The 23,088-nt window shown below is 36.1% G+C and overlaps 1 protein-coding gene across 1 annotated transcript in view; it reads right to left on the bottom strand.

Moving 5' to 3' along the window:
- Positions 1 to 607: 607 nt before the first annotated feature.
- Positions 608 to 23,088, bottom strand: part of MEI4 (meiotic double-stranded break formation protein 4) — a 72,827-nt gene continuing 50,346 nt past the window's right edge. The window contains exon 5 of the mRNA XM_065632696.1: positions 608 to 860. Coding sequence (XP_065488768.1) covers positions 609 to 860 — 252 coding nt within the window. The 3' untranslated portion in view covers position 608. The remainder of the gene's footprint in view (positions 861 to 23,088) is intronic.

Raw genomic sequence — 23,088 nt, 5'->3', positions numbered from 1 at the left:
TTAGGCCTATTCGGCCTACCCTTGAGCACACACAAGTAAAGCCAAGCAGTATAGAATGAATGTAAGAAAGTTGTAAAACTGAGCAATAGACTTTATTTTGCTCAGGTAACAATAACTCTTGATTAAATCAGAAACTAAGTCTGTCCTATAAGAATTTGTAGCAGTAAGTTACCAAGTTTAAAAATAAACATTTTGTTTCTGCCCACCAGCCATTGTCTCTAAAGCACGCAGAAGCTATACAGCTCTTAAAAGACAGACACTAGTTTCCTAACTCGGAAGCTCTACACACATCTTGACTTTAGAATTCATAGCATTAATTTTAAACAGTACCTGAAACAACTTTCTTTGTTGCCATTTTCACTGTGTATGCAAGCACCAACATACTGGTTTACATTATGAGAAATGGGATTTATTCAAAATGGCGCCTGGATTATTACATTTTTTCCTATATTTAAAATTGGAAATAAATTGCATTATCACTGAAACTGCTGTATAGCATAGTAGTTTAAAGTAAATGTTTTCCAATAATAACAATCTTCCTGTCTGGCTCAAAAATTTTCCAATGCAATCCCACAACAAATACACTGCTAAAAAGTAGGCTGCTTGTTTTAATCAATTTGTATTTGACCTGAGTTCAGAAGAACACTCACTCTCCATAAATATAAAGAAAACAAAGGGAATTCATCTGAGAGGTAAAGAATAATTTGATCAAGGTTCCTCAGAAATTTGATTTTTTCTTCTCCATCATAGTCTGAGCTTGAAATGTTACTTTCTTCTGTCTCATTTTGAAGAAGTTGTTCCAGCATCATGCACAAAGGAAAAATATTCTCATACTGGGTAATGTCGTACATGGCCTGGATCTGGGAATAAAGAAAAATTGATAGGTAAGCACAGTGTGAAATTGTTTCTGCAGCCCACCATCCCAGATGACATGTTACGAAATAACATTAAACTGTGCAGTAGTATTTATATAATCAGAATGGCTACACACTCACCATGATTACTTCCAAGGAACGTTTTCCTTTTTGTGATAACAGCCAAATAACTAACTCTCAATCATACTACCAAATGAAAAGTCAACATAACCTCCTGTTCATGAGTCAGAGGGTTTTTTCTACCTAATTATCCATAGGCTTTGACATATGACAATGATCTACAGACAAATAACAACAACAGCTTTGTTTGTTTTAGGCATATAATTTAAATCAGTGGGTTTCTGTTTTCTGAGAAATAAAATAAACAAGGAATAATTTTTTTTACTCCCAAATACAGACAGTAATCTATTCAAAGTGACAGCTCTAGAAAGCAAATAAAAACTCCAAATTATCAATCTCCATAGGAAATACACAAGCCAGTACCACATATGAGTCAGTTAAAAAGTGGAAGAGTCATTTTGTGAAATAAGATCAGTGACCAAATTAGAAATGCATTAAAAGCCTTACAGCTTTATCTAATATAAATTTATCTGTCCTGTGTTTGGAAACTGCAACTTCAAACCAAAGCTTTCAGAACCTCTGCCATACATAGGGAATAACTGATAAGATAAAAAATTCTGTGTCTTCCTTAACAGAAAAATCTACCAATAACATGCGATTACCTTGTTCTGAAAAAGGCTGCAATTACAGTAGCTAGATGATCAGAACTGAAAGGTAAAATCATAGCTGCTAGAAAATTAATTATATATTTTAGGAAATGGACTAATACCTCTAGTGAGCCTAAACAAGTGTTTACGCCTGCAGTACAAAGCCAGATGGGCCTTGGCTTTGACATGGGTCTATGAATCAGTATCAAACCACTTTACCCACCCTAAGCCATATACCGCTAGACTTTCCAAAGAGTGAAATTTATTACATCACAGTTGTTTTTACACTGTAAGTAATTTTTGATTCCACTAGAATCTAACAAAAAGACAGCACTTTACCTTCCTCAGGTAAGGCTGCTACTATCAGCTGCTCAGGGACTGCTCACCTTGCCTGTGTGAGCCAGAAGATCTTAAACCTAAAATCTGTGTTGAGGCTCCCCAGGGCAATGTCTTTCAGGTAATCTCCCACCTCAGGGACACCACAGCCATCCTATTGCAAAGCCTCAATGTAGCGAAGTCATTTTGCTGAGTTTTTCAGACATCTTGAAAATTAGGCAGATTGCTGACAAATATGGTCCCTAGTTTTGCATGATCCAGTTCCATCTCTCTGAAATCTGGTAGGAAAAACCTGCAGTTCAAAAGCTGCTGCCAAGAATTTGATACACATTCTTATCACAACAGACAGCAAAAAATATGAAAGGACAATTAAAAGTATGCAAATACTTAATAAGTCAAATTAAACCAAACTGTATAATTAGGGAAAACCTTATTCTAAAGCAGAGGTTAGCAAGACAGTCTGGTTCTTCAAATACCAAGCATCTGACTCTAGGACAACCATGCCTATACAGTGATTATTTTGACTATTAGTGAATACTGGTGAGATAAATGTATTTATTTTGCTTATTTGACTAAATTACAGCTAAGTTGAGAAAACAACTAGTATTAATGATTACCTGAATTTCTAGGGAATAGATGACTCTAACGGCCAACACAGTCTGCCCTTGAGACTTTCAGTGTAGGAGTCATCTGACCAAACACAGGCATCAACAAGTTTAGATTGTTATCCTTGGTTTCTGTTTTAGTCAACAGAAGGAAGCAGGGGGTGGGACTCAATTGCTTGAATGTAGCTATGTATATATATTTTGTATGTCCAAGGGTACCCAAGGCACATGCATGAATAGAGCTTTATACAAGAGTCAGCATCTGTAATCCAGTGTGGTATTAGATGTCTGAGTTTTGGCAACTGAGGAGGTCCCAGGGTCTTTCAGGACGTAATTCATCCCATTCTAAACTAGATCCTCAGAAGTACCATGTTTTGAAACTCTTTACAGTGATTAAGCATGATAGTGCCCAGAAAAATGACTATGGAGAAACTTAAATTGAAGTTTTATGCTTTTAGTTCCTGTAATTTGGATATTAGAACTACAATGCTACAAGCAAAAACTTTTGTTTGATTCTTAAGTGTCGACCTTGTAAATTCACTCAGATCTTCCTTTTGCATGAGGAATCAATAGAAAATGTTTTAGAAAGGCAAATTATGGCACTTCACTTATCCCCCTAACCTCAGGCTCTTCCAAGCAGTTAAGCAACTGTGTTACTTTCAGTAGGTCTTGAAAAGTGCAACTAATTGCAACTTAGTAAACTATCAAATTGATTATGGATAATAGAAACCACAAGCTAACTAATTCTCTTTCCTCTGCAAGTACTACTGCACTAAAGGAAAATTATTTTAGGCACACAGAACTGACTTCAAACAGAAAGGGCAAGTCTGATGGCAAGGAGGAAGTATTTTTCTGAGGTAATCGCTTTTCAGGGGACAAATGCACTCTGAAATATTGTTTTATAAAACCAGGAAAACAAAAATCAGTCCAGAACATTTTGTACCTTAAGGCTTATTAACCTTTCCAACCCATTTAATAATCTGAACAAAACATGTCTCCATTTCTTTTGTTAGATGTCTTTTGTAGACTAATTGATGCAATTACTAGCAATGCAAATTTATGACACAGAATTTCTGGAGGAATACCTTTACTGTTACCTAATGGTGCAGTCAGATAACAGACCTATTCATCTTGCTCACCAGTGTGTAGACTATAATTCCAAAATAATTAGTACCAGCTTTAACACTAACTCTGTTTTTCAGAAAGAATTCTAAGATAATTACTCTTTTTACAGATCAGATAGGTGTGCAGTACATGTTTTGGACATTATTTTTTTGTGGGATCAATCCTTGCCTGTTGGAGAGGGTCTGGAGAAGATCACAGGGCGGGAACACCTCTCTATGAAGACAGGCTGAGAGAGTTGGGGTTGTTCAGCCTGGAGAAGGCTGCAGAGAGACGTTATCACGGCCTTTCAGTACTTAAAAGGAGCCTGTAAGAAAGATGGGGACAGACTTTTTAGCAGGGCATGTTATGACAAGATGTTAATGGTTTTAAACTAAAGGAGGGGAGATTCAGGCTACATGAGGAAGAAATTTTTTACAACAAGGGTGATGAAGCACTGGCACAGGTTACCAAGAGAAGTGGTAGATGCTCCGTCCCTGGAGACATTCCAGGCCAGGCTGGATGGGGCTCTGAGCAACCTGACCCAGTTGAAGATGTCCCTGCTCATTGCAGGGGAGTTGGACTAGATGGCCTGTGAAGGTCCCTTGCAACCCAAACTATTCTGTGGTTCTGTGATTCTCGATGATTCTTCCTCACCAAGTATTTCGAAAGATGTTTCTTGGCAGTAAGATGCATTTTGCAGACACCTCAGTTTGAATTTAACTTTTGAGATTATTTTCCTACTCTGATTTCTCAATCCAAACAAACTTTTCAAAGTTAAATGCTTTTTAAAGCATGATTAATGATACAAGATTGAGGTTTAAACAAGATGGAGACAAGGGGACAAGGATCTCCTGGCTGAGTTTGATGATCTGCTAATCAGAATTTACATATTTACATCTCCAGAATGCAGGAAGTGGCAAAGCTTTTCACTGAAATCAATTCTCCAAGCTTCTCCTGCATTACAGGATGACCACCTGGAATAGCACACACATTTACTACTTAATCTGAAAGAAGAGAAGAAGTTCTCTGTCTTCTTTACAATGCTGTCATAAAAACCAGTACTAATATGTTAGAGGAAACTGCTCAGAAATGTAGGCAGCAATGACAGAGTGCTAAAAAGCCACCTGTGTGCCAGGTCCCTGGGACTTCATTATACCGACTCTTTGCAAAGCAACAGATCAGACGGCCCTGGACAAATTCCCAAGCCACTGCTGTCTTAGTGGACAGATTTAGAGTTGGAATCTTCAGCAATTATGGACAAAAAGTAGGGAGCTGAAAACATAGAACTGAAGTAACCTTCACGGAATGGTGGACGTGACTTCTGAAGGTTATTCAACCAGATTGAGAGAAAAACCTCAAGTGATATTCTAAGTGCAACTTTTTGCACTTAGTGCAATTCTGCACTTAAGAGTATTTTTGTTTTCATACCTTAGTGGTTCGTGCACATTTATCATTTATTCAAATGCTCTCAATAACAGCAATATAAAACAAGAACAAGAGAATAAATATTAGCTTTGAAGAAATTCTCTACAACTCTTAAGCCATTTACTAGCTGCAATGTGTATTTCTAGTGCTGTACTTTGTTTAGGCTGTAAATTTCACATGCAAAAGAGATGCTAGCTTCTAAGTAGAAGCAAAAAACTTTTACTTCTTTTATGTTTCCAAGAACCTACAGAATGGAGACAATCCTTTACTAGTGCAAATACACATTAATATGACATGAAAGAGAGTATGTTCATGGCAACTAGTATTTGTTCCCATGCAACTCAGATATTTCTGCAGGCTATGGACAAAGCATCAGCAACACCTGTATGCTTTCTGGAATAAGCCAGAAACAGCTCTAACTGGGGAAATCTGCTTTTTGGTTTAGAATGGAATATTGAAATGCTGAAATTTCTGACAAAATTAATATAATTAAAATTAATCTAGAAGCACCATTATGTTTGATCAATGACAAAAAGCCTTCCTCCCTACAATTCAGTTAGCACCTGTTTAGGCTTTTTAATCCTATGAAGATAAAAAGTTTAAATGTATATTGCAACAAATAATTATACATAACACATAATGCTATATAAAATAGTGGCATATTTATATGAATTTGAATCAAACAAGCTGGAAAGATGAGTGTTTACACACCCATGCTTTTTAGAAAGGGATAAAATTGACATTTCTAGAAGATGTATCAAGTCTATAAATGGAAAGATATTTGATAGCATCACTTTTTAGGAAAAAAGTTTCTAAATCATCATAATGAAAACTAAGAAAGAAGTGATTGGCTGGAGACTCCACCAACAAGGGATCAGCATTTAGTAAATTCTGTATGTTTGCTAAAGTAATGCTAAAAACCCCTATGTTTTCAGTAAAATCAATTCTGTTGTACTCTGCGTGTCCAATCTGAGTCAGAGGTTAAAGGAAATATATTTCAAGATGACTGAATTGTTTTCTCAGGTGGTAATACATCCTCTCTTTTTATGAACAAAGATGATTAATTCTCACAGGCACTCTTGTTCTTGCCCCTTCATTTTTCATTTGAGAAATCCCTATCCAGGCTACTCATTGCTGTTGTTCGTGTTCTAAATACAATACAAATATCTTTTTAGAGTGTGTCTTGTAGAGTTGGATAACAGGCATTTTACTTCAAAGCAACAAGGAAAGTCTTTTAACTGGATGTTCCCTAAGTGTGGAAATAACCTCTACGTGGATCATTAAAATTTACAAACCCAACAATATCCATTGCTTAAGAAACCACACAGTAGGATAAAAGATGTTATCTCTAATTGCTGTTTAGTGTTTAAATAACATACTGATAAGCATCTCTAAAATATTTAAGGCAGGCATGCATGAAATAGTTTAGCGGAAATCTTTTTGTTCTGATTTTAATACTATTAAGTTAAAAGGTAATTAGCTTACAAATTGCCATGACTCAGGATTCAGCTTTTAGCTGATTAGCATTTCTCTTTGATTGCTTTTTGTTTTGTGATTTTGAAATGCATATTCCCCTAACATTCCTCCCAATTATCATAATCCTCATTAACCACATCAATATTCACCTGCCAAGAAAGTTCAAACTGATTTACACCCGCTTTCAGTATCTAAAGCAAAATTCACACCACTTACAATTCCTTATTTAAATTTATACCACATCCCCCCCCAAACTTTCAACGTATTTTGATCTTTTATTCAATGGGATCAGAAAAATCTAGTTGTGTCATCTTTATTCATGCTATCACTTTCTTCTCAAGCAGCTGCCTAAGATTCAACGATTCTGCAAACAGACCAAGACCAAACACACCTGAAGAAAGGGGCAAGGAATTAATAACATTTCTGAAAGTTAAGTTCCAGAGGAGAGACCATCAGCTGAACTCTCAGAACAAACAAATCTGCAGCTCCAGCATGTGCAGTGACCACAGGCCTGAGCAACGTTTTGCCAACAGCACTTTGGATGTCCCGGGCAGCCTTACGCCAGGGAGGTTTCAGAAGCAACAGTAAGAATCTTGCGAAAATGATGCCTGCCCAGACCTCATAATTCAGCATACTCTGGAAAATACTTTTGATAGCAAAGAGAATGAGCACTTTAAATTCTGTCACCCAAGGGGAAGATGCTTATCCCTGAGACAACTGTGCATCGTGCCTCTTCCACATATTATTTAGCAGGGTCATCTGTTACAAGCCCTTAATATGACACACGGAATTACAAGAAATTCCCAAGCCATCTTAAGCAATATTACTCTTATCTAGCAATATGATTCCCACAGCATATTGTAAGAAATTAAATATACCAGCAGTAGAGCATTCAAGCTTCCATTTTGGAGTAAGAATCATAACAATTGCCTTGAAAATAACATAACAAAGACATAGAAATCTTTAAAAAATAAATTCTATGCCCCGTTATCCTGTTAAAGAGAGCAAAAATATGAGCCACTAAGAAATCTCATTTGGAGAGAACAACTGAAAAATGAATGTATGAACCTTCTTGGAATAATGGGAATGTATAAACATTTTATTCCAATCTATGAGGCATAATTTTCAACTATCACTACCGTCTTATATGTTATTTTTGAAATCTATTCCACAATTTAAAAAAAAAAAAAAAAAATCAAGTCTTCACAAGCTTTTTTTTTTTTCCAGAAAAAAATCTGAAATAAAGATTATTAAAGTATCGTAGTATGGTCCTTCCAAATCAAATGGGCTACTTAAGCATACCTCTAATTAAAAAAAAGAGTAAAGTTCTAGACCAGACAGTGGCATGCAAATTCACTATCAGGGAAAATGGAGAAAGAAACAAACAAAAATAATTAACAATTTAACAAATCTTTTTCAGTTCTGAACACTTCACTACTACAGAAAGTGTTGTGGTTTTTTGTTTTTTTGGTTTTTTTCCTGGTTGCCTCCATTCCTGTAAACTGACAGGAAAACAGAACTGTGGGAGAGGAAAGAGGCTTGTCAATTCAACTATAAAGCAAATTTCCCTGGTCTTAGCTCCCTCAGATGTATGCTTCCCTCCAAAATGGTGTCTTAATACAATTTACAATGGCTTTTGACTCCAATCAGCCATTAAAACCTGACAATGGATTGTACCACTTACTTTGTTCTCCCTCACTTTCCACCCCATCTTCAGAGTCCTTTTGGGACTTGTATTTCTCTATCCATGTTCTGTTTAGCTTTCAGGGAGTCAAAGGACGGGAGATGGATGATAATACAGATGTGTTTATGAAGAAGCTGCTAATTACTAGTGGAAACTGAGACAACGACAAAGACTAAGGCCCCAGCACGTAAACATCCAGATTTTATAACTAGAAGGTGAAGTATCACATGAAAGTTATTCTAACATATCAGAAAAACAGTCAAAAAAGCAGGAAGAATATAAACCTGTCAACCCATCATTTTCCCCATTTAGTAGCTGCCGCCCGTAAGAAAAGCAAGGAGTAGGACAGAAAGGAGCTCTCATATTCTTTCTTCAAGTGCCCTTAAAAGTGGTAAGGAAGCTCCTCCTGACCAAAAACCCTACAGTGCTTTGATTGTAGCTGATGTTTGAACGGGCCTTCCCAGAGAGAACTTGGTCCTGTTCACAGGCAGACTTGTCTGTCCTTCAAGGTTTCCAGTTCCCTGGGTCAGCCTTACACACATCAACCTTCTGTTTTTAGCAGAAAGGCGAGAGGTAACACATTCATAACATCACTTCATTGTCTGATCTGCATTTCTTTTGTTTACCACAAGCAAGTGTAGGAGTACCATATGCAATAACTGTATCATTAAAATAATAGACGTTGTTTGTTGACATAAGAAATGTCATAAAGTATACAGCAATTCTAGTAATCTAAGCGAGTCTGGAAAGTAAACATCACACATAACATTTTTATAGGTAAAGAATGACACTAAATTATTAAAATTAAGTTTTGAATAACAACAACAATAAAAAGTCCTCTATTAATTAAAATCACATCAGAAAGCAATGGATTGCTGAAAAATACAGCTATATTAGTTTCAAATGATTTATTGACAGAAGTTTCCATATCTTCAGAAAACACACAGAAGTAATGAAAATAAACAGCAATCATTTTACTTAAATGGCTGTAAAAAACACAATCCTGACAGTAATGCAAGATACATCTTTATTAGTACGTAATCATGATTAATTCATTTTTTAAAAGAAGCTTTTGAATATGCTTTTCAACTCATAAGGCACTTTTTTTTCCCTATAAGTATGATAACCTTGCCTCACATTTCATCTCTTCCAATACTAGCGATTGAAAGTACCAAACGAAACTAGCAGGTGGCAGATGACTGGTCCAAAATCAAATCAAAGTAGTAAGTTATCACACAACATGGATTTAAACTGCTTGCCACGGGATACTGTGAAAGCTGAATGTATGCATGGGGTGAAAGGAAACAATCATATGATAGTGAAATCCACTGACACACATGTAAAAAGTCACCTTCCACCTTAAACCAAATTGCTGGGGACTGGGGGAATGTTCCTGGAAACTTCTCCAAACTCTTCCCTGAACATCTGCTATAACAACTGTCAGAAGCAGAATATTTGACCTCTGGTCCAACAGCATGGCCATTCTTGTCTTCTGTCTCCAAGTCTACTTTGCTGCCCTGCCCACAACGACCATTACGTTTCTTCAGAGAAGAAAATGCCTGTCCCTTTCCCAGGCAAAGTAAAGCTTGTTTTCAGATCTGGAAGCCAGCAACCAATGGCTCTATACACACCACAAACTTCTTCAGTTTCAGAGACTTCAGTCCTTCCCACAAAGCCAGAGAATCCACTATTCCAGGTTCAGAATCACAGAGAAATCTAGGGGGTTTTGGACAAACTGAAAATGCATTATGTACTCAAAGCTTGTGTTTATCTGCCGCAAAAGAAAACAGAAAATCCATGAAAAATAAGACAAAATAAAAACACCTAAAAAAGAGCAAGAGGAGTGATCCCAGACACTGTCCTACATGAGGAAAAGGACAAAGCTCATTGGAACACAAGCCTAAGATTCGTAAGAAAAAAAAGTAACATCTGCTTTCTGAATCACTTTCATTCAATGAATCAAAGTCCCTGTACACTTTTCATAAAAAAGAAAGGATAATACTAAAGACAGGTTTCCTTCTTTTTCCTCTTCCGTAGAGGCTGAATATTGTATAAGTGTTCAAGGCAACGTTCAACCAAACCAACCATTGCCTTTGGTTTAGGAAGTAGTGTTGTTTTTATCTACTTATCCTTCCTCTTGTTTTGGAAAAAAACTACATTTTATTGTACAGAAAAAATCTTTAGGAAAATATTTACATTGCATATTAACATAATGTTTTCACAAGCCAGTTGCCTAAAATGGATATTTCGCTTAGATATTACTATGAAACAAGACAGCAAAATATGGCGCTTCAATGACTCTAACATCCACCTAAAACACATCATAATTTCATAAAAATTAGACAGGATAGACAAGTAGTGCTACTTTCTTATTTAATTAATTTAAAACTATGTGGACTATGTATGTATGTAGAAGAAAGCTTGAGTGGATTAACAGAATTTAAGAACATGATAATGATGTTGTTTATTCAGCTTAAATATGTGAGAAATTACAGAAGCAAAATACTTAATTGAAAAATCACACAAAATATAAATTACATGTCATGGTTTAACCCCAACTGGCAACGAAGCATCACACAGCTGCTCACGCACTCCCCCTAGAATGGGATAGGGGCAAGAATCAGGAGAGTCAAAGTGAGAAAACATGTGCGTTGAGATGAAGACAGTTTAAAAAGTAAAGCAAAAGCAACGCACACAAGCAAAGCAAGCCAAGGAATTCATTCACTGCTTCCCATGCAGCCATCTCCAGGAAAGCTGGGCTCCATCACACATAACGGTTACTTGGGAAGACAAACGCCATCACTCTGAATGTCCCCCCTTTCCTTCTTCTTCATCCAGTTTTATATGCTGAGTGTAACGTCATATGGTGTGGAATATCCCTGGGGTCAGTTGGGCTCAGCTGTCTCATCTGTTTCTCCTCCCAGCTTCTTGTGCACCCCCAGCCTACTCACTGGTGGGGTGTTGTGAGGAGCAGAACAGGCCTTGACTCGGTGTAAGCACTGCTCAGCAATAACATCACTGTTATCAACAGTTTCCAGCACAAATCCAAAACATAGCCCCATACTAGCTACTATGAAGAGAATTAACTCTGTCCCAGACAAAATCAGCACACCATGAAATCATAAGTACACCACAGTGTATCTAAAACTTTATGTACATGCTGTAAAGCTTGATTTTGGAAGCAATTAGTCCTCTGACTAAAACACGACAAAACAGAAAATGGAACAGATTGCTTCCTACAATTTTTTTAGGCTTTACAGAAACTAAATGAGTATGACTGTGAGAAAATATGGCTTCTCTTTCAAATTTTACTTCTCCATTAATTTTCCATTATACTCTTCTGGAAAACCCCAAGCCAGTAGTTTTCTAGACATATTCACTATTTTTTTTTCTTTCTTTCAAATGCTACAGCAGCACAGTAGTGTAAAGGCAGGTTTTTAAGAGCATCAGAGCAGCAGTTTAGAATTTGTGAGTGTCACAATGAAACCAGTGCTGGAAAGCAGTGATACACCATTCAAGATTGGCCCTCTAAAATCCATCATGCCAGGAGTTACTCTAAAGACAGGTACATTTAGAAAGACCCTTTTGAAACTGAAAATAATCTGCAGCTTGTGTAAAAATTGCAGCATCCTGGCAAAACACCAAAAAGCAAAGTAAACTTGAAAGGCGTTAAACTATAAACTGACCATCAGAAGCCAACTAGATTTTCTTTCAATTTTTGAAGCAGAAAAGAATGTAGAAATATATAGGAAGGTTTATGTACAGGAAAATGCTTATAATTCTAAAAGCTATGATACCATCTGATCATGGAAGAATAATTGAAGAAAGATCTGCGATCTGAGCATTATTATTATTTAGTGAAACATACTAGGTCATACGAAGCGAACCCAAGTCCAAGGGCTTCCTATACCTAAACCGGGAATAGCTCAACTCCCACTCAAGTAGTTTGGGCAAAGTCCTCTGCTATGCAAGTCATAGTCTGTGCATGGCCAAACTTGGCATCTAGATTGTTCTGAAAATCTCAAGCGTGTCAGCTGGCACAACCGGCCTCAACTACAGGAAAAGACTTTGGAGAGTGCATAATTAAACCAGAATTTGGATGTATAGCACCACAATTTTTAGCAAGCACGCAGTCATTTACAACAGGCCTCATTCCTTGTGCTACCAGGATGACATAGAGCAATGATGAATCTGGGAATGTCAGGGTTTGAAATGACCTAGAAGAAAGCTGAAGAAAATTTAGGAAGAGAAGCACATGATTTTTCACTCTTTGGTACCATATCTTATGCCAAACTTTCAACACAGTTCAGTAAGACTACCTAGAATTGACAAGTAGTGGAGAAGTACAGACTCATTTAACCTTCAAAGAATCTGTTTGAAAGATAATGTTCTGCAGTTGAGTTGGATATCTAAGAGCTGGGTACCCCGGCAAAAGTACAGATGATTTTATCAAATGGCTGTGCTAAGCCAAAAACCTAAGAACAATAAAGCTAAAAATGACCAGAAGTGCACTCTGCTGCACTGAGCTCTCCCAAAAGGAGACTATTGCACCCAAACTACAGAGATCTCAAAGAAGTTTAAAGCAACTAAGTTTGAAGCAGAAGCATCAATTCAAGAAACACTTTGAAACAACAGCCTGATTGGAGTTCAAAGTACATTCGAAGTCAAAAAGATCTGAACAAAGCCCAATGAAACAGCATCTGCATTGAGAAACCTAAAATACAGTGTTTTAGGCAAATGACTGAGGTGTCTTGTAGACCTCTTCCACAATGCTGACATCAATATATCTGCAGGGACCCACATGGGACCCTGACGACAGTAAGCTAAAGTTTCCAGAAACCAGTTGTCATTCACAGGAACATGGTATGATAGCTGCATAAAAATAATGTCAGGGTATCAGAAAACTCAAACCAGACAGTGAATAACAGACAACTGGAGCAACAGAACAGTGTGTCGGTCTGCAAAAACACTGGAAGTCAAGAACATACTTGCACTTGATGGAACTGAATTTTGTAGAAAAGGAGTCGAAATCCACTTTTCAACTAAGGTTATTACATCCTCTAATGGCCTGAACCAGCCACAATATTAGGTGAATTACATCTGAAAACCTCTCCTGAGTCTTCCTTAGCAGTTACAACCTGCTCTCCCATCCATTTTCCCTGCTGCCCCCTCCTCTCCATCCTTCTGTCTCATCATTTTTTCCCCTCACTCATTGCAGGAAAACAGAAGGTAAGATAAAGTGTCCCAGTGGCATGACCACATTCTGAGTCATGAGTGAAATCACAAGAATCTGATGAAATCAACCTCCTGTGTACTTCAATCGCCACAAATTATTTTGCTCTTAAGGTCTCTGAATTCTGAATCTGAACAAAATACAACTTTTAAAATTTGATTTGGGCTTCCCACAAGAACATGGTCTTGGGAAAAAATGGATAAATAATAAGAAAAATCAAAAAGTAGAAAATAATCAAACCTGCAAACCAAAGGAAAAGATACAAATCTCTTTACATTCTTTACAAAACTATGGATGTTTTGAAGGGGACTGGAATAGCAGAATTTTAAACACTGCAAGCTGCTTCTATAGAAAGTAGAGTTTAAAATGCAATTAGAATATTATATTTACCTTAAACAATTTCAGAGCTTAATACAGTTTTAAGAGGGTTACAGAAAACAGTCTCTAATCTACACCACCATTAAAACGGCACATGACCTTTTGTGTGAAAGAAGTAGCACTGTACTAAAAGGATTAAGGAAAATGACATTCAGAACAGATTCTCAGAGATGTTTTTCTGCAGGTGTCACAGTACTTGCCGATTACTAAATGTGCACACAGTATGCAAAATGCAATGCTAATGTCAGATTTCCTGTGCAATCAGTATGTGGTGTTAGATATAGTATGATATTTATTAAAAATTTTTCCTACAAAGACTAGAAAAATTCCAACATTTTAGAGAATGGCTAGACTTTCAGACGGATAGCTAAGTTTCAGTTTGAGACAGATTTTTTTTTTTTTAATTAAATAGTCTGGAACAAGAAATAAAGCATCTTCCTAATTGTGGACCGGAGGTAATAATTCAAAATACCTACTACTTTATGAAATGCACAAGGCTATTTACAATCAGCTAATTCTATGTAATAATTACCAGCAGGCAATACATGCAAAAACATAGCAACCTTTTATTAGGTGCCTTTAGTAAGCATAATAGTATTCCTCTTTTCTCTTTGCTACTTTAAACAGATATAATGCTGTACATCTAATGCAATTTAACATAATTGCCTAATTTGCTAGGCAGGATTAAAACCACTGTGAAAGAGGTTAAAATATCTTATTAACAAATCATACTGAATACACAGGCCACTTAGACCTTCAAAACAATTTCAAGTGAGTGCAGGAAATAACTAACAAAAAAATGACAGGAAATCATTACGGATTGACTCATTAAAAGAAAGGGGAAGTAACAAAATCAAATCCTATCAAAATTAAGGTGCAGAGATCCTCTTTGTTATGCTGTAATTGACTCCCAGCCAGTTTCTAGTTATTAGAAGGTCTAACCTACCTGGCATAGTAATCATAACATTACTAAACAGTGAAAGACATCAGTTACAAAAGAAAAGAAGACTCATTTTAATGCTCAAACTTACCTTATTAGAATAATGTCATTATCCTGAATCTGAGCTTTTGTACATTCCATTGCTATCAGTGCTACTGTAGAGAACATGTACACTACACTAGAGGGAAAACTTCTAGGATAATACAGCAATTCACAGACTATGAACAAATAAGAACGAGAGCACTGCAACAGTTTAATGGCTTTAAGACAGCCATGCAATACATTCCTTCAAGTTTCCCTCATGACAGCAAATTAGCCAATAAGGAACTCATGCTGTGACTGTTTCTGCTACTGAATTTAACTCATTTAAATCAAATTCAGGTTCTCCTATACTGTATCAGCACAGAGCCACGGTTTTAGAAAAGTTTTTAAGGTTTACAGTCTGCAAACACTTAAAAAATTCCCATTTGGTCTTGTCACAGGATGATCTCTCTTCCTTAATATTGTGTATTTTTAGAATTTTTACTTAGAATTTTAGAATACTTAGAATTTTTATAGACAGCTTGATAACTAGCTGGAGAAGCTGATGACGCAAATAAGTGTAACTTCTTCCCAATTCCACTGTCATGCTTCCAGGTGTTATCTTCAGAACTTTACTGTTTTATATTTTCATCCATCATCTAGTTCCCATTCAGCAACAGAAGTAAAAACACCCCCCCACTCACCCAACCCAAACCACATGAAAAGTCAACCAATTTATGTTTTTGGTTTTGTTTTGGTTTTTTAAATTTATGTATTCATTACATAGGCTGAAACTGGAGAATTTTATAATGACTTTGCCAGATCTAAAATGGCCTTGTTAACAGAGAAATATTCTGGCCAACATCTGATGACAACAGCTGTATTCTCCAAAAGGATCTTATGATCAAATCACCCAAACTGAATGACTGGCTCCAAGACCTCAAGGATCAACCTGGGAAAAAAAATGTAGACTTCTCCCAGAAGTAAACAGAGTATATACATGCTCAACTGTGAAATAATCCCTCTTATGACTTTCACGAAGATGACAACTAACTTTTTGGAAGGCCGTATTGCAGTTTTAGCCAAGTCTCTAAGGAGTATTTGAAGTGCGTTGCTTCTCCCACGCACACACTTAGCAAACAACTGAAAAGAGGAAGGATGTTTGAGAGAGTAAGAGGCAGAATCCCCACGCTTGTGAGAGGGCAGAATTCACAAAAGCAAGTCAGTTGTGGCATCATGAGGAACATCACAAGTCTGAAGACAAAGAAGCTTCTATATACTGCCAAATTCCCAAGCCAGTTGATCTAAACTGAGACGGGATAAAAGAATTTAAGCAATTTCAAGGGTAATTCTCCTGATAAACCATGATCTTCGAATACCAAAAATGAAAGTGATGCCAGACACAGTATTATGCATCTTCTGCAGGTGTTGAAACATGAGACTGAAGACTTCCTTCTGGATCAAGTCAATGGCTTTTGCTGCTTTTCTTTGGCTTTATTAGAGTTAACTGACAAAGTTACTAACAACAGCAGTTGTACAAAGCTTTGTGAATTTCTTCCTGATGTTGATAAAAGGTAGTAGAACCTGAAAAGTCAGTTAACTGTGTTCTTCACTCATCAGTAGGAAATCATCTTTGTCTGGGACAAACATCTTTTATTTCGCAGTTCTATTTGAACTTCATACTGCTTGACTTAAAACACAGACTTACTGTCAATCAAAAGTGCACAACTGCCAAAAAGGAGAAATGTATTCAACTGTAATTGTAGGGAGAGTCAGACAATAGAACATCCTTCCTCAACCAATGCTCTTTTTCACCACATTTGTACCAGAAAAAAAATAATAGATCAGGTGGGTAACTCTTAAAAATATTTTTATGGAAGTAATCCACATGCATTGTTCCTAAAAGTAACCACCATTTGAAGGTTATTCTATTCATATCTGGTCTTCCCATCCTTGCTACCAGGTGCCCCATTTTCCTTCTAAAAAACTAAAACAGCTTTGGAAACACTCAAAAACGTTGAGTGACAGTTTTCAAAAACTGCAATTGCAGTTTTTGAATTTTTTAGCACATTTAGGACTCCTTCTATAAATTGCAGCATGTTCTAATGACATTTTCTGAGAACAAGATAAAGGTTAGAATCACAGTACTTCCTGAATCTACTCTTCTTACTCACCCTTTAGGATCCATCAGATGTGGATCTTCAGAGAAGCACAAAGCATTGACTGAAAATTACTGCCTTGGAGAGAAACACGTCTGAAGTGACAGCAATAGTCCAAAGCAAAAGGATAAAGCGGAGAAGAAAAAATATTACAGAGAATTAGCTCATATGGCAAGAATTTTCATGGAATATCCCACACAGAGATGGTAGCTAGAAAGTTTCCACGCAGTATCTGAAGATAAGGATAAAAAAATATACTAGATATTACCCTTAACAAATGTGTGTATTTCTCAGAGGCAAGTTTTTTTTTTTTAACCTTCAAATTTCAATGCCGTCTAGTTCTTTCATAGTGATAAAGGGTAGAAAAATACTTAGTTTATCTTCTTTGCATCATACACTGGTTTAAACTCCAATCTTGATTTGTTTCCTCTTTAAATCACAATCTTTCTCTCAGAATAGATGACTTTACAAGTTTCTAAATCTGTTGGTTTTATACAAACCCTTTCTATTCTGTTATCTATTTTCTGAGAAGACATTTTCACATGACCAAATCTGCTACAACTCATCATCTATATCTTGACCAGTTTATCTCATAATCCTAATAATATTTTAGAACAGTTGCTCTGCACGGAAATAATAGCTGAGAATCTATTTTCTGTACTTGATAAATGATGTGAAATTAAACTTAAACAACTCACTTTAAAGGGTTAAACAAAATAATCATTCATTACAATTATGAATAAAAATTACACTAACTGCAATCTTCAAAATTTAGATCCACAATAGGTAGCACCATCTTTCTACATTAATTGATGAAAGAATAATGACAAAATACTCAGAGTGGTTTTTAATTTGCTGCCCTTGCATGCAGTATGATTAATCTTAGGATTTAAAACTATACTTAATTGCATATTAAGAGACGGCAATATGTGCAACTAGGTTTTCTTAATACCACTGCATGTCATATTCCATATTGAAAACAATCTACACTGGCTCACCTATAAAATGAACTCATAACAAAGGCCTACTTCATGCAAAGTAGCACATTAATATTCTACAAAGACTGCAATTGCCATTCTACTAGTTCTTATAGTATTCATGTTTGTAAGCAGTTTTGAATAGCAGTCAATGACTTGTTCTTTTGGAATGCTTCCCTTGCATTTTATATTACAAACCTTTGAGAAGACAGTCACTGACTGGGGGGAAAAATTCCACAGGAACACAGGTACAATTTTTAGGTTTATTTTGACTTTGTGCAAGTCTGAATGTATTTGTCTTTCTTTTTGAAAAAGTTAACTAATTCAAGTACAGTGATTGTGCCAGTAGCTGCATATTCGCTACAGACAATCGCGTTCAGAATTGCTTTAGGAAGATGCAGCATGGTAGTAACAACACTAGAACATACTAACACAGATGCTTAAAAGACTAATGCAAATCTGATAGTCTATTTTAAGGAGGAACTCTGGATGTTAACAGTGCATGTAAGTAAACAAAAGGAAAGATGAGTAAATGTAATACAAATATAAATGACCTATAAGACGATTAGCATAAGGGTAATACTTAAACGTAGCTTTGATGTGAAACCGTGATTTAGCAAGACTGGAAAAATATAATGTGTCAGACAAGAGTCACCCTACGCTGCTAATCCTTGTATGTTGTCCAAGCGTTGTGGAAAGTGACACAAGAGACAAGTGTTTTCTACAAATCAGGTTCCCTGTTTAGTCCCAAACTGGTTTTGATGTGCTTGTTAATCAAATGTGAATATTATATAAGCGGTATTTCAAGTAGCATAATAGAGAATTTAGTAAGCTGTGAAGAACACTGCAATCTGTTAGTCTAAATCACTGATTAGGCTGTACATATCTATAATTTCCTAAGAAAGTAATTCCCTGTAAGAAAACAGAATATCAGAAGCAATGGTACACACTGACTTCATTTAAAAGGACATATGCAAATCTCCTTCCCATTTCCAACTTGAAATAAAAGATTCAGGTGCTTAAACTAAGGAAACTGCTTTGGGTTTATAAATTCCAACCCTACAGGTAAGTTGCACAAAAATATCAAATTTAAGAAAAAACAATGTATTTAACTTTTCCTGCTTCTTAGAATAGCTGTTTCCCACCCATTGTATCCAATTGCTGTCAAGCCTATTCTGAAATACTCACCTCTTTCCCAGCACTGTACCAGAAGCTTGCTAAAAGATTTCACACTGGGAACTAGGCACATATTGTGGTCTTCTTTTTCAGTTATGTCCCTCTGTGAATTAGCGCTTAGTCTTATAGTTCAAAGAATTTATGTTGTTTTTTTAAATTGAGAACCATACAAGATAAAATTATAAATGCTTAAAAACCATAAGTTTAATAGTAGTTTAGCTGTAAACATAGTCAAAACTAAGCAGCTCTGAAACTAGGAAAATCAATAGTCTTAGAGCAAATCATGCAGTGAAATGACAAGGAACATTTATTAAAAATGCAAAGTTGACAGAGCTGCAAAAAGCTGTGAGAAAGGCAGCAAAACCTGGCTGACAGCAAAAAGCCAAATGGACAGTGACAGTGACTCACCGGCCCACCCTGAGAAGTACACTAAACAGAAAATCACATCTGTTGCTCAGTCTTAAGCATTAGCTACAATCAGGTACACAAATTAAGAACCAGAAGCAACAGTAAGATGATGAAAAATCAGTCAGAATTTATAACTAGATAGTCCTTGTTTCTATATTATGTGCAGCATTCCCTTAAGTTTGTGATAGACATCATTATTTCTATTTTGTGTGTATCAGACTGCAGAAGGCCGAAATTCTACACAGTCCATAAAACCAACCAAACAAAAAGGTGCTCCTTTGCTGCTGCTTTGCTTACTTAAAAGTATATTCTCAAAGGTTTTTCTTTTTCCTGTTGTTGTTCTTGCATCTTATGACACAGTTACTTCACCCTTCCTAATTCCAAACTCATATCCACCCAGTGGCATTTCCACAGTACAACCACTCTCGAAGGGAAGAACATGTAAAAAACTACATAAGCAAGCTCATATTTTTCAGAACAAATATTTTGACTTAATGTTCTTACAGCAAAGAAACATAGACAAAAGCAAATTAATAATTCTGCCTCTTTTAAAAAAGAATTCCAAGTTCTAGGTGATCATATATCTGAAAGTATTAAATAATGTAGTATGATGATTTTACAGAGCCTTCAATTTTAAATCTAGAAGGGACCACAAAGACCACACTGCCTGAATTGAAAGTTCAAAGAAAAAAAATCACATATTTTTCCCAGAAAATGAATTTAATTGTCTTTCAGAAAGATACGTAGCTTTATCTTAAAGATGATAAACTACGGAAGTCACTATTTTCCCTTGTAAGCTGAATTTTCCAAGTATCAACATTACAAAGTACGCTGATGTAAAAATGAACCCATTAGAAGAAAATGTGAAAGCACTGATTAAACATTAAATAATCTCTATGTAGGGAACAGAAGAGGAGGCAGTTAATGGCACTGAAGGTAAGGTAAAAAACTATAACGCAAGTAAATGATGACAACAGCTAAAGGGATCACAGAATATAGGTAGTAGAGTTAAAGAAAAGAAAAAAGTAATAACTTTAAAATGTGTTAGGAAAAAAGTAAAACCACAGAAAACTGGTAGTTATGCAAAGTAGTTATGAAAAGAAACCAGAAATAGTCAAGAGTGGTTTCTCCTCCAATTCTAAAGTGGAAGAAGAAAAGGACATTTCTATTCCATATGATATTGTGACCGGAACTGAAAAAGTGGAGACAAGAAACATCATCTGCAACAGCCTAACACTTTATTAAGAGAAGGTATCGAGTTCTTTCCAGAGCACTTTTGTAGTATTTCTCACAATGAATATATGTCAAGACCCATATTAAAACATCAAACGTGTATACTAAAGCCCTATATCACTGCTTAGAAGATCTATTTCAACAGGACATATCATTTGCCAAAAAGGCAGTGGGGCCTGTCTGCTATGGAATTTCCTTTATGCTTGTACAGTTATTAATTAAGTGGAGCACGGTTCTGTCCCCTATGTTCATGCTGAATATTACAAAAATGCAAAGTTTCCTGTTCAAAAAGTGTTATGTTCAATACAAACATAATATTTAATAGTTTGGACTGCAAATAAGGCGTATCAAAGGAAGGAGACCTTTCTTCTACGCCACAAAGATCTTGGCACCAACAGATAGTTGATTAAATCACAAAATCATAGTTTACTTTTTACAGTTAATTAATTTTAAAATAACATGGAGAAGGGGAAAAGTAAAATTTATTATTATGGCTAATCATTTCAGGGACTATAATTATTTCTCAAATAGTATTTGTAAGATGTCAATTTATTTTAAGTATCACAGTTCACTGCCTGTGTTCCTGAATACAATTGGCAGCTAATAAAACCTATCTGTGTTTTATTTATTGACTTAGCAGAGAGACGTGCACTTGCTAGATTTCACATTAATTGCAGTATTTCCCTACAGCAACAAAGCCTTGAAGGTCTTGTTAGAAATATGTCAACTGCAACTGGATGCCTATATCTGAGTTTGTTTTTCAGATGCAATGCTTTTACACTTAACTATTCAGGTTTTTGGAAAAAAAAAAAAGTTTTTCATTTGCCAATGATAGAAACAGTTATAATTTGATAAGAAATTTTTTCATTGTTGCTCTTGCAGACCATTAATATACCACAAGGGCAATTAAATCAATATGCCTCAATTTCAACACAGAAAAAAATTCCATAGACTGCACTGTCAATCTGGTTTTATAACTACACTGATAGCTAAAAATTCCTGAAAATCTTGCTACTTCACATAATGCATTTGACTGCAAATCCTGACTCTCCTTAAACTTCCTATTGAAGGAGGCAGGTTCCTCAGAAATAAGTCAGTCTTTTAGACTCCTAGCTTTAGATTTTTTTTTTTAAGTCTACTTTGGAATTTGGAACAGGCTGGTATTTTATAAATAAGATATTACTGATCAAATGACTACAGGCATCTCATCTTTGTGAGTGAAATTCTAGAAATCTGTCCCCTGCCGAATCAAATGCAACAACAACAAATAAATAAATAAATAAAAATCAATGCCCTTTTCACAGATTACAACAGAATTTGCCATGTTTATGTCAGTTCCTGCTTGTGCAGAAATTCATTGGGAGCCATCACTTCTGCACACATAAACCACCCTCAGTTACTCACAGTGAGTTCAGAACTGTATAATGATACTGGTGCTGACTGAGGAGAAGAAGAAACCTCATCTTCTTTCCTAATACTGCACCACTTATTAGAAGGAAGAAGTATGAATCTTTAAAGACAATACAGCAAATGAAAATCTGATATCTTCTGGGTGGAGGTGGTGTTGTATGCGGAGTTAAAAGTAACGTTGTGTGGTATCTCCTATTCTGACAGAATTTCTCATACGTGCAAGAGTGACAGTGAAGTATCTTTAAGACTGCCAGCAAGGATATTTAAAATGCCCTGCTTTGGTTCTTCTGTCTTCACTTTTCAGGCAGGAGAATCAATCAGGAAGCATTTCAGGATGACAAAAGACATGCGAAGGTGTCGAGTCAGCAAAGGGTCCTTCAGCTCTATCAGGAGAAGTGCTGCTTGCACACTTGGTGGTCTGGGGGGCTGTCCCACAGGACCCAAGACTCATGGGGAAAAAGCAAGAACCCCTCCCGGTTGCTTTGCCTGTCACCAGAAAGAAAAAAAGATTTGCCATGGCAAGTATGAAATGTATTTTTCATCTTTGCTATGGTTAGTACAGCTTATTTTGGCTACATCTTTTGGGGTGTTGCATTAAAGCCATAAAATTTCTTCCCCATTCCAACACTGTTAAGAAGGAATAAGTCTGAATTGCTGGACCAATCTCAAATAGTTATTTTTTGTACCCTGATAACCCCCAAAAATCTCCACGCAATTTCTTCTTTGAATTTCTTACGCTGCAATTTAAAACTGTTCAAACAAGAGGAATCGAAGAAAGCAAATACAGATGACATGAAAATTATTGCAAAATAGTAGAGACAACTTACACTATTAAGGTTTGTTGTTCTCTCTTCAAACCAGACGTTTGCATTTGTTACTGAATATGTATTACTGTAACTGTTGCCTTTTTACAGGAATCGTAACAAAGTGGCCCATAAGAA

This window comes from Caloenas nicobarica, chromosome 3 (genome assembly GCF_036013445.1).
Source record: "Caloenas nicobarica isolate bCalNic1 chromosome 3, bCalNic1.hap1, whole genome shotgun sequence".
In the NCBI taxonomy this organism is placed as follows: domain Eukaryota; kingdom Metazoa; phylum Chordata; class Aves; order Columbiformes; family Columbidae; genus Caloenas; species Caloenas nicobarica.
This window is presented reverse-complemented; position numbering and strand designations above follow the sequence as displayed.